This window comes from Oryctolagus cuniculus, chromosome 11 (genome assembly GCF_964237555.1).
Source record: "Oryctolagus cuniculus chromosome 11, mOryCun1.1, whole genome shotgun sequence".
NCBI classification, from domain to species: Eukaryota; Metazoa; Chordata; class Mammalia; order Lagomorpha; family Leporidae; genus Oryctolagus; species Oryctolagus cuniculus.
Window position 1 is genome coordinate 33,486,823 of NC_091442.1, and position 17,587 is coordinate 33,504,409.

General features: G+C 38.4%; 1 protein-coding gene across 4 annotated transcripts in view; it reads left to right on the top strand.

Moving 5' to 3' along the window:
- PLCB1 (phospholipase C beta 1) overlaps positions 1-17,587 on the top strand; it is a 788,982-nt gene that overhangs the window by 498,189 nt on the left and 273,206 nt on the right. For all 4 annotated transcript variants that reach the window (XM_051846235.2, XM_008256382.4, XM_051846234.2 and 1 more), the window contains exons 5-7: positions 13,549-13,628; positions 15,554-15,607; positions 16,602-16,677. In XM_051846235.2, the coding sequence (XP_051702195.1) occupies positions 13,549-13,628; positions 15,554-15,607; positions 16,602-16,677 (210 nt within the window). The remainder of the gene's footprint in view (positions 1-13,548; positions 13,629-15,553; positions 15,608-16,601; positions 16,678-17,587) is intronic.

Consider the following 17,587-nt stretch of genomic DNA (forward strand, 5'->3'; position numbering starts at 1 on the left):
GCACCGGCATGGGAGACCAGGAGAAGCACCTGGCTCCTGGCTTTGGAGTGGCCATTGTGGGGTGAACCAATGGCAAAAGGAAGACCTTTCTCTCTGTCTCTCACTGTCCACTCTGCCTGTCAAAAAAAAAAAAAAAAAAAAAGCCAGAGAAAAGGGCATCATATATAATATTCGTTGATGTATTTTGGCACATAATGGAAAGTTATGCATGACTAAGGTAGAATATAAATGCCAAAAAGGTTGCTTTTTAGAACATGAAAAGTTAGACCTCTTATTTGTTACATTTTGTGATATCTTCAATCCGTGGTGTTCCTGATCACCTCATATTAACAAAACATGCATATGTCATGTAGGGCTGTTCCACCACCCAGTAATAGACAAGGACCAAGTTCTTACTACGCACTGCACCCTTAGTCTTGGAATGTTATACTTGCGGTGTCTTTTGTTGGAAAATATGACCCACCCCGTGTTCTGCATTTGAGTAGTAGATGGCTGCCAGGCAGATAAAGGACACACATTTGAATGTTTATATTATGAAATACCACCCATCCAGAATATCTATATAAAAGTTTAAAAATTAAGAAGTCAAAAAGATATTTGTAATAAAAAGAAAGCAGAAAAGAGCAACTTGGATTCAATCTCTTCCTGACACACAGATTAGCGGCAGCAGCTGCTATACTGATAATTGTGGACAAAAATGGTCTCTGCCTTCTGTCTCTTGGGGGTCTTTTCTGTATTTTTTAAATAAGAGATTATTTGCAGTCAGGCAGTTTTCAAGAGTGCCTCTTAAATGAATTAGCATCAAACTGAAGGGAAAATGTAAACCTTGAGTCACAGAAATGATTGTGATTTCAGACTCTAGGCTCCTGTTAGTACAAGCCCAGATCTCTCTAAAGGGAAGCAAGAAATTGCTCCAACAGTAGCATCTCCCATCCCTCCCATCCATCCAGGAATAAGCAGCTTCCCCCTTGTTGTTCTGCCTCCTGGCTTTTGATGCCTCGCAGCTGGCTTAGCATTGATTTTATCAGCTGTGAACCTAGCCTTAAAGTGAAAGCACAGATACTAAAATAAAAACAAAACAAAACAAAAAAAATGGTGTTTTTGAAAAAAAAAATGAAGAGCTCTATGAAAATATGACCTCATCCTTTAATTTTTCCTTTCAGATGTAAAATATTAAGGAAAAATATACCAAACATCCTGTGAGAGAAGCAGGTTGGCATTTTGCCTTCTACCTCAATAATCAGTTGCCAGCTTTAGTTGTTGAGCCAAATGTTTCCAGTGCATAATCTGCCACTAAGGATAAAAACTCTTTTGGAAATTACCTTGCTAGTAATTTTCCTAATAGTGATATTATAATATTCATTTTTCAATGTGTTTAATTGCCTACTGTGTACTAGCCATTGTTTTGAGTGCTGGGGGAACAGAAATAACTAGATAAATAAAAATGCATGTCCTCATATTGGTAGGGGTGGATAGTCAATAAACTCAATGAGATATTATTAGAAGTTCAAGAGAAATGGAAGAGAGAAGGTAAGAGGAAATGTATTTCTTCTTGAATATGTTACTAAGAGAAGTCCAAGTGAGATGATGAAATTTGAGGAGAACCTTGTGGAAGATGATATTGTGAACCAAGATGGTGTCTGGGGACAGAGCAGCCTCTGTAGCAGGTGTATGCCCAGCATGTTGGCCAAACTGCAAGGACGCCACTTGGCTAAAATGGAGCCTGTTCAAGAGAGAGAACAGTGAGATATGAGTTAGGAAAAGGTGTGATGAGTGACTCAAAAAGTGGTGCATGGCCACCACAAAAATGTGCTGTACTCTGAATGACATGTGAAACTATTACAGCATTTTGAGCAAAGGATTGATTCAGTGTGGTATTTTTTAACATTACATAGCTGCTCTGATGAAGTCATTGAAGGGGTACAGAACCAGGGAGACCAAAGCACTTGAGTTGAAGTGGTGAAATGTAGTTGGATTCTGAATCTATCCGTGTACTTTGAAAGTTCAAAGAAAATGGGTTTAAAAGATAAAATTGTTTTTGGTGAAAATATTGATATCCATGAATATGATGGATTCTTTAAAGCATTTATAGAAAAAGCATATTTTGAAAAAAGCTGTACATAGATTTCAGTTTTTTACAGCAAAGTAAACTTAGCTTTTAGTTCCATTTTAAATGAATGTTCTGAAATATGATCATAATTTAAATGTAAAGCCAAAGGATTTGTTGATGGATTGGATATGTGACATGAAAGAGGGCAGCTAGAGATGATCTCAGGATTTTTTAGAGTTGCATTGATTTAGATGGAGAGCCAATTGAGGATAGAAAAATCAGAAATTTAAAATTTTTAACCTATAATTAGTAGTAGTCCAAATCAGCAGAATGAACACTGATGTGACCGCTCATCTCTAAGATGCTGTGAAAATAATGGTAACGGATCATAAACATTCAGCAATGAAGAGAATTTGGTGGGCCTGTAGATGACATAGATTAATAAACTGGCAGAAGAAAAATATGGAGAGAGAAGAATATCTGATGAAACATTGTAGAAAAAAAAACAGAGTAAATTGCATGGAGAGCTGCATTCTGGGAAGTCACTGACATGCTCAGAAGCAATTCAGAGACCCCCAGCCCTGAGGACTGCTGACCCAGCAGAAGATGGAGAATTGGGAGTGAAATTAAGGGCAAAGAATTAAAGAAACATGGCCGGCACCGCGGCTCACTAGGCTAATCCTCCGCCTGTGGTGCCGGCACACCAGGTTCTAGTCCCGGTCGGGGTGCCGGATTCTGTCCCAGTTGCCCCTCTTCCAGCCAGCTCTCTGCTGTGGCCCAGGAAGGCAGTGGAGGATGGCCCAAGTGCTTGGGCCCTGCACCCCATGGGAGACCAGGAGAAGCTAGACACCCGTAGTCAAATTCTGATCAGTGAAGGAGAAGCTTTACACAGGTTTATAGAAATACTGAGGTAATGTCCAGAAATTTAAGAGCAGAAATGCTGAATATAGTTGTCAAGAAGCAAAGCCAGGACACAGAAGCAATCATTGCCTTACATTATAACCATTCTGCACAATTTTTAAACTATGTTTCTATTGCTTTGACAGATAATAATCCCTTAGATTACTACCTTTTAGTGAATACTTATGTCTGTTACTAAACTAAACATGTAGCATGAATTATATCAATTCTCCCTACAGTCCTATGAACTCCCATTTTTACTTTAACTGTATAAGATAGATGAATATCAGTTTGGAAACATTTTCCAGGATTATTCTATCAATGGGTGTTGGTTTACATTTAATCTTCAGTAAGATAAAACCAAATGAAGCTAGATTTTGTTCCATTTTTACTGTTATGATTTTTGTTATGTAGCAAGGAAGCTGAAGGTAGGTAGTTTCTGACATTGATTTAGTGGCTCAGAAGTAACAAGGCACAGGCCCTAGGATTCTCATGGCTGTTTTCTCTTGGATCAAAATACCTCTGAAGCTCCAGGAATTCCCTTTGTGTACCTAACAGCAAAGAGAAAGGGACACCTTTGTCAGGAAGCCACATTTTCCCAGAAGCTCACAACAGACTTCTACTTACATGTGGTTGGCCATGTGCCGTATGGCCACCCTGACTGCTGAGGAAGTGGGAAGATGTGAATTTTCAGTGAACATGTTGTTGGCTTGGAAAATGTTGGGGTTGTTAGGCAAGAAATACCTCTTAGCAGCAGGATGCATAGCTAGAAGGAGACAGGGTAGGGTTTTGAAATCTAATGGAGTGTATTTTTAAATAAGCTTCAGAAAGTATCAACAGGACAGGAATTATATTCTTATTTTTGATTAATTAGTTAATTAAGTTGAAAGGCAGGGAGAGAAAGAGAAACCCTCCATCCTTTGGTTTACTCCTCAAATGGCCAAACAGCTAGGGCTGGGCTAAGCCAAAACCAGGAGCCAGGAACTCAATCCAGTTCTTCCACATGGATAGCTGGGGCCCAGGTACTTGAGCCAAATCTGATGCCTCCCCTGGTATGCAATAGCAGTAACCTGGATTGGAGAGGTAGCTGGGACTTGAACTCAGTCACTCTGATATGGGATGCCATCAGCTTACCTACTGTGCCCACCCTTCATGCTCATATTTTAATTCTGAATTAGAAGACAAAAATTTTTTTTTTAAGATTCTTCCACGGCCCCTAAGGTAAAATGATCAAGTTCAAAAGCAAAGACTATCTCTCATCTATAGGACCAAGAGTTACTTACGAAGGGCCTAACACTCCTTCATTTGAAGGTGAAGAATGTAGCTTGCCATAAGACTTAAAGTTGGGAGATATAATCAAGGTTATTTAAATCAAATTAATTTCCAAATGAGAAAATTATATTTTAGTAGATTTCTGTCATTAAGTTATAAGGTACTAAGGATCTACCTGCGTGCAGTTTGCTAATCAGTTTTCAGGGAATGCATTTTTAGTTTAGCCAAACAGATTTCAGTTGGCAGATAAGAAGTGCCACTTAACTCTCAAGAAACTGTGCTCCTTTTCTTCTGCTTCACATCTTATGAGGGAAACTGGCTGTGTTTTTATCTCTTTTAAAATCATTTTCTCTATTTCATCTCCTCAAAGAGATTTACTGCTAGAAAAGTAAACAATGATATCAATTCTAATTATGGATCCTGCTTGCATACATTTATTTCCTCAAATACACAGCTCTCAGGCAGATACAACCAAAGTAATAATTAATACTGAGATGCAGGGTTTAGAGGATGTAGTGACAAGTGCCTTCATAGAAGTGACAGAGACTGTTGGAAGCACCGTTCCAAGACTGTGATGGACTGACATAAAAGCCTAGGAAAGGAAGCTTCAAGGGGTTCCATATATAAGCACTCAATTAATATTTTTTCTTAGTTGTACAAATGAGCAATGACTCAGGAAATTAGTGGGAGGGCAAGGAAGTGTAAAAATACACTTGAGACTCACAATGATATAGTTGCAAACCTCTCATCACAACAACTTCAGCTGGAGCAAACATCTTTCTCCTTTCTTCTACTCTTTGCATGGAAGTTGCTTTATTTTTCCTTTTTTGAATAAAAATTTTGATTGGATTTCACCACGTTAAACTTTTCATTATTGACAGAGGAACGTCAGAAGGACTAGGGATATAGTAGTCCTAGATCCTCTCAAAAGTAGCCCAGAATGTGGGTCTTTGCACATCTGCATCCTCTATGTTTTACTTTCAGGTATAGGGATACTTCCTTAGACAATCAGGGTACCGATTAGTGCATTGCTTCTTCACTTGTATGGGGAAATCCAGTTGAGCAGCAATATTTCAGAATGCAGCATTTACGTGTAGCCGACATAGATGCCCTAAGTCTTGACCCTAAAGCTTCTGGACTTTATAGATTAGAACACTCCTTCAACCCTGTATTTCACTCAGTACTCCTTGTTGTTATAACCTATTCCTTCCACATGTGCACATTACAATAGGAAATTTATAAAGCCAGCATCAGAAATTCAATAACCAAGTATAGTGATTGTAACCCATAAAAATGGAGGAGACAAAGAAATTTCAAAAGGCACAATTTATAAAATGTGGAAGTAAGTCTTTCATTACACACTCATTCATGCACTCAATGAGTATGAAATTACTGCCTATTTTATTAAAAAAATACTAAAGTAAGAGGTCCCATGCAAGTTGGAGAATGCACACATCTTTTTCTTCTATCTGTTTCACAGTATTCCTGAGTACTAGGCCTATGTGATATTTCCTATATTCTTCCATCTTTCTATTTCCTGCTCCTACCCCAATTCCAACAATTTGGTTCCATGGATATTGTTAAGTTCTTGCCTGAACTGATTGATCTACAGGTAGATCAGACCTTTCCCAGTATTCTTGCTGGTAGTGAGGAAATCAATCAGACTTTGAAGGTGGGAGGCACCATATGACAGTACTTGGTGCAGTTGTCAGCCATGGGGAAGAACTATTGATTAGGGAAATGAATAGTGGCACCAGGCTCTCTAGGGCCATGCTAACATAATGAAGAAAGTCCTACTTGCTTTCAGGCTTCTGATCCTTGATGATCTTATATTAAACATACATTATTTTGCCCAACTTTTCCTTAAATTACAGGAAATTACCCAGCTTCCTTGATATATTCTGTTTCTTAAGTTAGTTTGAATTGTGCTTGTGTCAACTGTAGCCTGAAGATATTTGAATCACATGGGCTGAAAGTAATCATTTATTTACATAATTTGAGTAATATGATGTTACTTTACCAATAGTGATGATTGGGTCCCAAGATGCCTCCTGTTTTGGGTGTGTTATTGTTCTCTTGGCAATTATGTATGGTTGACAACAGCTTTTCCTTGAGCATGAAATAAACATAAGAGCATTTTGACTATTAAATACAAGATCTTCACTGCTACCTAATACAGAGAAAATGTACCAGAAAAAAACTCCAATTTTCTAGATGTTCTCTGTAGTATCATAAATGCAGTGACTACTCAGAGAATCCTTTCTGATTTTAACAAAAGATTTTAACAGCTCATCTACCATCTTTCACCATGAAAAGATTCTTTGCTGGTCATTAAGAGAAATTCTCAGCAGCATGAATTCTGATGCATGCTAGTAGGTGAAAGAAACATGTTCAAGCCAGTTGAGGCAACTCTGAATGAACCACCCAGTATTCCTCTTTACTCATATCCAAACCCACTACACACTGAGGAGTAGAGGAAATCAGAAAGTCACCATCATCAACATTAATAGGTGTTTGGTAATAAATTTCAGAGGTGAATATAAAGCATCAAATATATCTCATAGGGTGACTATAATATTAAATGAATTAATTATTTGCAAAAATGTTTACCACAGTATCTGGACCAGAGTAAGTACTACATCAGTGTTAGATACATAATGCAGTTAAGCGGATTTAGTTATCTGTGTATCTTGATTAGCTAACCCCAAATTCTCTAGAACGAGATGACAAAAAGCACAGTATCTAAAATACAGAGTTGGGAGCCCAAGAAACCCGACATATCTCAAACTGACTTTCATTACTTCTGAGGACTTAAGCTTTATTGAGTGCTTTGAAACTTTGAATATTCTAGAAAATGAAGATGATGATTACTACCTCCTAGATAAATGTTGTGAGACTTAGTTATTGGTTGCAGAAAACCCTGCTCAGAATGTAGTAAACAATCACACAATAGCTATAGAGTAACTGGTAACTGTGGAACAATTGTTAGGAATATTAAAAATATCAAAACCTGTACCAAGAACAGAACTTACATAATTAACAATAAAGTAAACTAACTTTGTGACACCAAAGAAAACTTGGTATCTCTAATAGTGTCAACACTGCCTCCCAGTAACTGCACCAGAACCTGTTGAGTTATAGAATGAATCTCACAGATGTGACAGATCCATGCACACTTGCACATTTAACTCCAGCTGAAACTCAAGGAGGCTGAGTTTTAAAACCATTTTATTTAGTTAGGGTCATATGAAGAGATTAATCATAAGGCCAGAAATCTTCATGACAAAGCTTCAGGGACTGAACAAAATCTAGTGGCAATCATTGAAACTTCGTCTCTAAAAGTAGAAAAGCAAATCCTCCAGATTGTGTAAGAAGCTGTCATATTAACCAAAGTCTAATACTGGATTTAAGAAAATGCTGCCAGGATGAGATCTAGTACCTTGCCACAAAGCGTGTTTCATAATCCCATGATGAGTTGCAGCTGCTTTAAGCTACTCTAAGCCATATCTCTAGGCTTGTTTATCTTAATACAACTGTAAGGTCTTTGTGATTATGCAAAAAGTAATAATCAAATTCATTTCTTTGTTTTCTTGGGAAGGGGTTAAACAGACTGGAATAATGCTTCCTAAGCTGAGTTCTAGAACACTTTTCTACTCAGAATGATATCTCTGGCCTCACAGTATGTTCAGACATTAATATGCATAAACTATATAGGGGTTTTTGAAAGAATGCAAATTTTGAGTCCAGAGATTTTGTGTGGAGCCTGAAATCCTCCATTTATAACAAGCTTTCAATCAGTTCCATAAGTCATTCTAGAATGCTGCTAATCAGGGGATGGTCCACCACAGACCTCACCTGGGAGCTCCGAAGTATAGAGCCTGTGTCCCCTCCCCAGACACAATGAATCAGCATCTGCTTTTCAACAAGACCCCTAGCGATTCAAATGCACATGAAAATTTTGAGAAGAGCTACTTTACAATGAATGTGAATAAGTTTTCCCAAGACTTTGATTACATATGCCTATTTGTACCAGGTAGATACTTCCAGTACCCAGAGATTCTGAAATTTTACTACAGCACAATCTTGCTGTAGCAAACTCTCACAATACTCTGCTCTTATCCCTTCTCATCCCTTGCCATTTTTTTAAAGATTTATTTTATTTATGTGTAAGTCAGAGTTAGAGAGGGAAAGACCAAGAAAGAGATCTTTCATCTGCTGGTTTACTCCCCAAATGGCCCCAACAGCTGCACCAGGCCAAAGCCAAGAGCTTCCTCCAGGTCTCCCACGTGGGTGCAGGGGTCCAACCACTTGGGCCATCCTCAGCTGCTTTCCCAGGCCATCGGCAGGGAGCTGGATTGTAAGTGGAGCAGCCGGGACTCACACCGACACCCATATGGGATGTGGATACTGTAGGCGGCGACTTAACCTTCTGTGCCACGACACCAGCCCCATCCCTTTGACATTTGCATGCACAATCCATTCATGGGCCTTCACCCTCAGCAGCCAACATTCACATCTCTTTGTTGGCTTCTCTTTCTGGATATTGGACCCCATTTTGCTGTCCGCAGGGCAAGCAGGAAGTACCAAGGTAATTCCATACCCTCCAGCAGCCCTTAGCTAAGACAAGTATATTGGTGATCTCCTTATTCCATTTTCTATATCCTTGGTCCAAAAAACCCAACTTTGAGGCATGGCTACCCAGAAAGGATTAAGTCACAGTTATTATTCATGAAACTGTTCTTGCCATATCCCACTCCTTTTCCTACCCCCTTCTCATCCATGTTCACTACTTTTTAATGTTGTCAGGGAGCATTTTGTAATAAACCAATTCCTCATAAATCCTTCTCTCGGGCTCTACTTCTAGGGAACTCAAAGTAAGACTTACGGTGTTTTAGCTCAATGTGATGTTTGAGGGTACTTTTAAATGTTTGTAGGAAAATTAAAACAGAAGTTTATTTAAGTACAAAATATTTTGAAAGCCATGCATATGAGGTTTCTTCAAAATGTTCATGGCAAAGAATATTCAGAATTTCATAATGTTTTTCCTACCAAAAAATGTTATCTTCTAATTTTATTTTCTCATAGGCTTTTTGAATTGCTCTGGTTTATAACCTGAGATCAGCATGAGTTTGGATTGTTCTAAAATTCCTTTGGTCACTATAACAATCCTTGAATCTGCGAATCAACCTGGATCAGATCTTAGGATCACAGGATCTTAGGATCACAAAAGGCTACAAGTATCCATTGGGGAGTAGAAATTCTATATTTGGGAATTCAAATGCTCACATTCTGAGAATTTGATGAAAATAAATTATGCTTTCCTTTTTTAAATTTAGTTGTTATGTGTTTTAAAGGGAGAGAAACACAGAGCAGAGAGACAGATAGGCTGACAGAGATACTCCATCCACTGGTTCACTCCTAAAATATCTACAATGATGGCTGTGCCAGGCTGAAGCCAGGGTCCTGGAACTCAATCCAGGTTTCTCATGTTAGTGGCAGAGACTCAACAATTTGAACCATCACCTGTTGCCTCCTAAGGTGCTCCTAAGCAGGAATCTGGAATCAGAAACAGAGATGGAACTGAATCCAGGCACTCTAATGTCGGATGTGGGATATCTGAAGCAGCAGTCTAACTGCTGTAACACGTGCTCACCCCTATGCTTTCCATTCTGGCTGAACTAACAGTGGCTATGCAGTGAAGGTGGTGGTGATGCTATCCTTTGCTGGTTTTAACAAGGACTCGTGGAAATAGCTAAGTTTCTAGAATACCTGCACTGACTAATGTAGCAGCCACAGCCACATGTGGCAGTTGAGCACTTGTAATGTTGCTAGTGCAAATTGAGGCAGTCTATATAGTCTAAAATCCACACATGATTTCAGAGACTTGGCATGTTAAAAGAATGTGAAATATCTCATAATACCTTTGGATTACATGATTAATATTTTTTGAAATAGGTTAAATAAAATGTTTAAAATTAATTTCATCTATAGCATACCATTTTTAATGTGGCTACTAGAAAATTTAAGTTAGATATGTAACCCATATTATGTTTCTATTAAACTGAATATAATTCAGGCCTTAACTGTCAACCTAAAAGGTTAGACCAAGTTGAATCACCGTAGATTAACATCAAAGAGCTGGTGCTCAGTAAACACACAGACTGCTTGTTGCCTTCAATTATAAATACTTTAACCAGTACACAAAATTGCCATCAACGAGGAAATGCTTTACATTTGACTTTTATATTGTGCCAGAAACATATTTCCAAAACTAGTTTCAGTAGTTATTCATATTTTACTGTTATATAATTTGAGAAAAACTTTTTCAGGCTGTTAAAAAGTGGTCCTAATGCATTTCCGTGTGTACCTCAAGTTTGCTGACCACTAATGTTGCTTCCTTCTTGCTTGCTATGCTGTGCTATATTTTCTGAGTCTTCTGCCAGTAGTCAGTAGAGTTGAACACCTCTGTGTTTTTCACCTGAACTGCTACAGCTTCCTAATTGAATTGGTATTCTCAAGCTCACATTCCTCTTCGATATGGTTGCTAAATAACCTCGCTCTGCCTCCCAGCCCAAGTTCTCCTCACTTGCCATCCTAAGAAAAGTCCTTCAACATTGTGGGTTTTTTTTTTTTTTTTTTTTTTTGCTAACTTATCTCAAACTTCTGGATAAGCATTAAATGCTCTCTATACCTTGACCACTACCTGTTTTTTGTTGCAACTCTATCCTCTCTATCCTTTTTTTCAGTTCCTATTAGACTATTTCCTGTTCCTTCTAACTCCTGCCCTGTTTACTCACTGTTCATTCTTATCCCAGATCCTTTTATTTTTCTTTTCTGCTTACAAAGCCTTCTTCCGGCCAGCACCGCAGCTCACTAGGTTAATCCTCCGCCTTGCGGCGCCGGCACACTGGGTTCTAGTCCCGGTCGGGGCGCCAGATTCTGTCCCGGTTGCCCCTCTTCGAGGCCAGCTCTCTGCTGTGGCCATGGAGTGCAGTGGAGGATGGCCCAAGTACTTGGGCCCTGCACCTCATGGGAGACCAGGATAAGTACCTGGCTCCTGCCATTGGATCAGCGCGGTGCGCCGGCCGTAGCGGCCATTGGAGGGTGAACCACCGGCAAAAGGAAGACCTTTCTCTCTGTTTCTCTCTCTGTCCACTCTGCCTGTCAAAAACAAAACAAAACAAAACAAAACAAAAAAAAAACAACAAAAAAAAAACAAAGCCTTCTTCCTTTTCTTATCACTCTATGCCTCCTGTGTATTTCATGATGGTTTATGGTCAATGCCTTAATTCCTGGGGGGCTGGGTGGGAGGGGACACAGAAAAGACCAACAAACCAACAGTAGAAATGACAAAACTAGGTGACAAAGTATATAACTAAAGACATTATTTCATGATGAATCACAAAGAGAGCAAGATTGGAAGAGAGGAACAAAAGAATTAACAAATTGGTCATTAAAAAAGCTAACAAAATGCCAGCAGTAAATCCTTATCTATCAATAATTAGTTTAAATGTAAATGGATTTGATTTTTCTAGTCATTCAAAAGAGTGACTAAAATGGATAAAAAAGAAGGAAAAACAAGATCCAACACTTTAGTCTGAAGAACAGACATAGACTGAGAGTAAAGGGATTAAAAAAAAGGTATTCTAATCAAATGGAAACCAAAAACAGGAAAAGCTATACTTATGTCATACAAAACAGACTTAATCAGAAACTTTTAAAAGGGACAAGATCACTATATTTACATTTATTCAGGTCCAATTCATTGAGGATATTACAATTTTGCATACATATGTACCCAATATTGGAGAATCCAAATATGTAAAGCAACTATGAATAGATCAGAAAAGTGAGATAACACAATACAATAGTAGGAGACTTTACACATTATTTCATTGAGGAGAGCTTCAAGTCCATTACAACATCAGGTGATTACTTAGTTTCATATCATCTTCTTTTTGGAGAAAGAACAATTGGTTCAGTGTGTTTGTGCATTCAAAAATCATCACCTGGAACAAAAGTCCAACACTTTTTCAATAGACTTGCTCATTTTCATTTTCATGGAAGCCAGGTGAGATCAATGCTGAGTGGTGTGGGGTAGTGATGAAAATCGAGGAGTAGTGAGGGATTGATAGCATTGGGGGAAGAAGGGTATGGTATACTGCATGACGTTGTGACTGCAGCTGATCTAGAGCACTTGTAAAACTATAGCTAACTTTTCAAAATCCCTTGCCTAGTTGCTTTAGCCTGAGTAGGAAAGTAGGAATATTGTATTTGCAGTTTTTGGTTTTTGGGTTTTTTTAAACATTTTACATATTTGAGAGAGAGAGTTACAGATGGAGGGAGAGACAGAAAGGTCTTCTAACCACTGGTTCACTCTCATTACCAAATAGTCTCAATGGCTGGAGCTGAATTAGTCCAAAGCCAAGAGTCAGGAGCTTCTTCCTGGTCTCCCATGCTGGTCCAGGGGCCCAAACACTTGGTCCATCTTCTGCTACTTTCCCAGGCCATAGCAGAGAGCTGGATCAGAAGAGGAGCAGCTGGGACACGCACCAGCACCCATATGGGATATGGATGCTGCAGGAAGAGGCTTAGCCTACTATGCCACAGCACCAACCCCTGTATTTATAGTTCTGTTCAAAATACCTCTGGGGGCCGGTGCTGTGGCATAGTGGGTAAAGCTGCCACCTGCAGTGCCAGCATCCCATATGGGTGCCGGTTCAAATCCCAGCTACTCCACTCCCGATCCAGTTCTCTGCTATGGCCTGGGGAAGCAGAAGAAGATGGCTCAAGTCCTTGGGCCCCTCACCCACATGGGAGACCTGGAAGAAGCTCCTGGCTTTGGATCGGCGCAGCTCCAGCTGTTGCAGCCATCTGGGGAATGGAAGACCTCTCTCTCTCTCTCTCTCTCTCTCATTCTCTCTGGCTCTCCTCTCTCTGTGTAACTCTGACTTTCAAGTAAATAAATAAATCTTAAAAAAAAAAAAACTGATAACATTTTGAACTTTCTCATTACTCTTTGTTTATAATTCAAGAAAAATGATAAAATGTGCTCAGTTATTGAAAGGCAGTATAACTGTTTTCTATCTGTAGGGATTTTAAAAAGCAGAAAAACTGTGTAGAGAACATTTCCTTAGGAAAAAAGTATTCACTCAGGGATTTAAATTTAATTATGTCATTTTTACTTTAAAAAAAAAAAAAGGCGGGGGGGGAACACTTCAGCATCCAAATGGAACTAATTGGTCTTACTAGAAGCTGGACTAAAAGCATGTGTCTAATGACTATGCAATATTTAAGCTAACACAAGTGTAATTTACATTTTTCAGGAGTGGACAAATGAGGTTTTCAGTTTGGCAACAAACCTGCTGGCCCAGAACATGTCCAGGGACGCATTTCTGGAAAAAGCGTAAGTCACTCTAATTTTATTGCTAAGGGTGTTACTTTGAGTCAGTTTCCTTTCTTTTCGGTTCGTCTTTTGTTTATGCTACACTGGTTTCTCACATTGACAAACATAAATTTCCCTTTGGGATTTGTTAGAGAGCTGATACCTCCACTGTTCAGAGCTGGAAGACATCCAAGAAAGATCATTCTTTCCTCTTCCTGCACATCGTATTATGCCTGGGCTGAGCTTGCCTGAATGTCAGTGTTTTTGACACAGAATAAGGAGACACTTCCAAATCCTGGCAGCTGCACCCAGAACTAGAAATTATTAATTTCCGAGCGTCCTCTGCCTCTACACCTGCCTCTGTCCTATCAATTATTAATCTGAGGAAGAGGATGAACAGCATATGTTATTCATTTCTCTAGAGTCATGGACCATTGATAGATACTATAATAACTCCCCTGCCTACTTAAATCAATAGACTAATGTCCTGCCTCCAGCCCTTGTAGACAATCATTGCAAAAATCAGTAGGAAAAGAAGAAACAGAAAGGATGTAGAGGAAAGAGCAAAAGGAAAAGCACGAAAAGCATAACAATTTAGCAAATCACTCCAGAATTTCAACAGCCTTTCTAAAAATCATTTGACCAAAGAAAATAATGAGTTAGACCAGATCAGCAGCAGGGAAAGCTGGTTATGTTCGTTTTGGAAGCTGTGGCAGTTCAGGCATGTGGGAAACCTTCATCCAAAGCACAAGGAGAAACATTTGGTCTTCATATTTTATTTAATAGTTTTTCTCCTCGCTCCTTATGCAAGACATACCCATCATTCTAGATCTCAACCTTCAACCGCATTTCCTTCTCGCTTTTGTTTGAATTCCTTTGACTTTGAGTCAGTAGCTCACAGCTACTTATTTAACTGCTTTTTATCTCCTCTGGTTCACCATGAGAGAAGCCTTCCCGCACGCCTCTACCTCCTCCCTGCTTTCCTTTCTTTCCTTTTTTTTTCTTTTCACTCTCTCTTTGCTCTTATTTCTCTTCATCTAGCAAACATCTCTAGGACTTGTGTCTTTCCAGGCAATATTACTGGAAGAGGACAGATAACTAAGATCTTTACCTAAAACATAGTATGCTATACTTAGTTGACCAATTTTTAATCTGTTAACAAATATCTATTCCATATTGGTGCCTCCCTGAGAATAGCTTCTACATATATACTAGGACTTTTTTGGGGGGTAACACATATTGTAAACATTTTTATTGCATACATACCTATGTATGGGATTGCTGGGTCATGGTGTGTACAGTTCCCTAAAGTAGTATGAGGATACTTTAAAAAGTTCACCAAAAAAGTAGAATTAAAAGATAACCTTATTTTGGTACAAAAATTTTGAATCGCATACCGATTTTTCTTATAATATTTAATTTCCAAGAAATCTCTGAAGACTTTTTTATTCCCAGTACAAACTCCCATCAGGAGTGTTTGAGAATTCTATTGCTTGATTTTTCTCCCTGTGTGTCCATCAACAGTTGAAGAGCTAGTAGTAGAGTTTCTATATTCATAATGGAATAACATACAATAATGAGAGTAAACAATGTGTAGCGATAAATAAAATAGATGGATCTCAAAAACATAATATTGAAAGAATCAGACACAAAAATCACATTTCATTTATACCAGTGCAAAAATGGGCAAAAATAGCCTATGTTTAAATTCAAGTTGGCAGTTCTCTGTGTGGGATAGATCCTGGAAGGGGATATGAGAGGGGCTCTGGGATATGACTAAAGTGACAATATTCTGTTTCTCTTTCCGAGTGCTGATTCTGAACACTCAAGCAGTTTGTGAAAATGCAACAAACTGCAAATAGACCCAAACCCTTTTCTATGTATTTCACTTGTGAATAAAAATTCTTAAAATAAATTCAATCCCTATTGTTCTGCTTCTCCAACAGCTATACTAAACTGAAGCTGCAAGTCACTCCAGAAGGGCGTATACCTCTTAAAAAGTAAGCTTTGTGAACATTTCCCATTATTAATTTTCTTTTTCTCAAAGAGTTGAATCCGTGCCATAGCTCTGTTTTGTTTCTCCAGCGGCCTAAGTGGGAGCATGGAAATGTGTTGTGACTGTGTCCTTCCTCGGTGCACGTCTCCCATCAGCACAGCTGGTTTCCTCATACACATTCCCCAGGGCATCATTTTCAAGAAATACTGAAGCAGTAAGGGGGTGGAGGGAGTGGAGGGAACCTTGTGGCTGAACCCAGAAAACAATCTGAGGTTCAGATCTACTCTAGCGTAAATCAGTTGCCTTTGGTGCTTCTTTCCACCAAGATTGTCACAGTGTTAAGAATCTGCACATTCAGATGCCAGCAGGAGACATGCAGGGAGCTTCAATGACAGAGCAAGTCAGGAATAGGAAGAAAAAGTCAGCAGGGAAACTTGACCAAAGGAGACAGCAGCAACTCACCTTTGTGATTGGTGAGCTCCAGAAACTAGATTTTCTAATGTTTCAATAGAACCTAAATCCAAATTCATGTATTAAATAGTCTAGTACTTAAGTTCTGTTTTTTGAAATAAGTGGCCAAAGAAAGTACACTCCTAGACCACATTCAACCAAATGTCTTTGACTTATGAACTACCTGTGAACTTTGGTTAATAAAGCAGTTGAATTATTAATAATGCAACGCACATCTTTAGAGCAATGGGTAGCAACAAATTGGCAGATTTAGTGATGGCTAGCACAGGTTGTTCAATGCAGTACTTTTAATTGGTTTTTCATCAAAATATTTTGGTTTTCTCTTAGACACTACAATTTAAAAACCAAACGTATAGATTTTTCAGAACCCAATATAGACGCTTGGAGAAATGTTTAAATAGTAATAATAAATAATAATAATAAATGGATTTGATTCATTAGAAAACGTTGAGTTGGTATCATCTGGTAAGTGTTGTGATCCATATGCATTTAAGCATCCCTCAATTGCTATATTTTCATTTTTGCAGCATTTATCGCTTGTTTTCAGCAGACCGAAAGCGAGTTGAAACTGCTTTGGAGGCTTGTAGTCTTCCATCTTCAAGGGTGAGCATGTTGCCTTACAATAATAGCACAGTAAAATAGCCTTTACTAATTCACACTAAGTATAGAGTGCCGCACGGTTACCTAAGCATCGTCACCTAAACCCGTAACTTCATTGTTAGCATTTGTAATGTCTGAGAGTATTGCTGTTCTTTTCTTTCACTCCCATACCCTCAATGTTTCTGTCTAGAATGACACATTTGCAGATTAAAAACCAGTCATCTAGTCAGGCAATATAAAAAAGTAGCCAAGAAAAATCAAGAAGATAATTTGAAATGTGGACTCAAACCTATCTCTAATAATAAATCCTTTTTGAAGTCTCTTGAGGTGTTAGCTAATGATAGCATGAAGTTATCATGTTTAAATATATATATTAAATATTTCATCTCATGCTATAAATTTCTAGTTTTACAGTTTGTGAATTGCATAGAAATTAGTATGATAATATTTATAAATGATTACAGTATATTTGCATACTCTACAGGACTGTGCTCAAAAGGTTTTCACTGAGAGGGGTATAGTGTTAAAAAAGTTTGGAGACCATCTGCTTTGCTCATATGGTGATAAAGAAGAACAGAACAGGCTTTTGTAACGTGCCTGACCTAGAATAAAGTAATTTACATTCATTTCAATTCATTTCTACATAACTGGCTCTAAAATGATTTGTTCCTATTGTTTGTGAGAGAACAGTCTACTGCAGGAAACCTTTTCTGAAGCTATATGTAGAACTCTCCTTTCTATTACAAATCATTTTGTCCTAGTATCCAAGCAACAAGTAAGCACTTACCTACAGAAATCACTGACTTGATAAAAAGAATCTTTAGCTCTTTAAACATGCTAACAATCTTCAAATTACACTGAAAAAAGTTGTAAAGTCACTCATGAACTTACAACTTGAATTATGGAAAAGTGT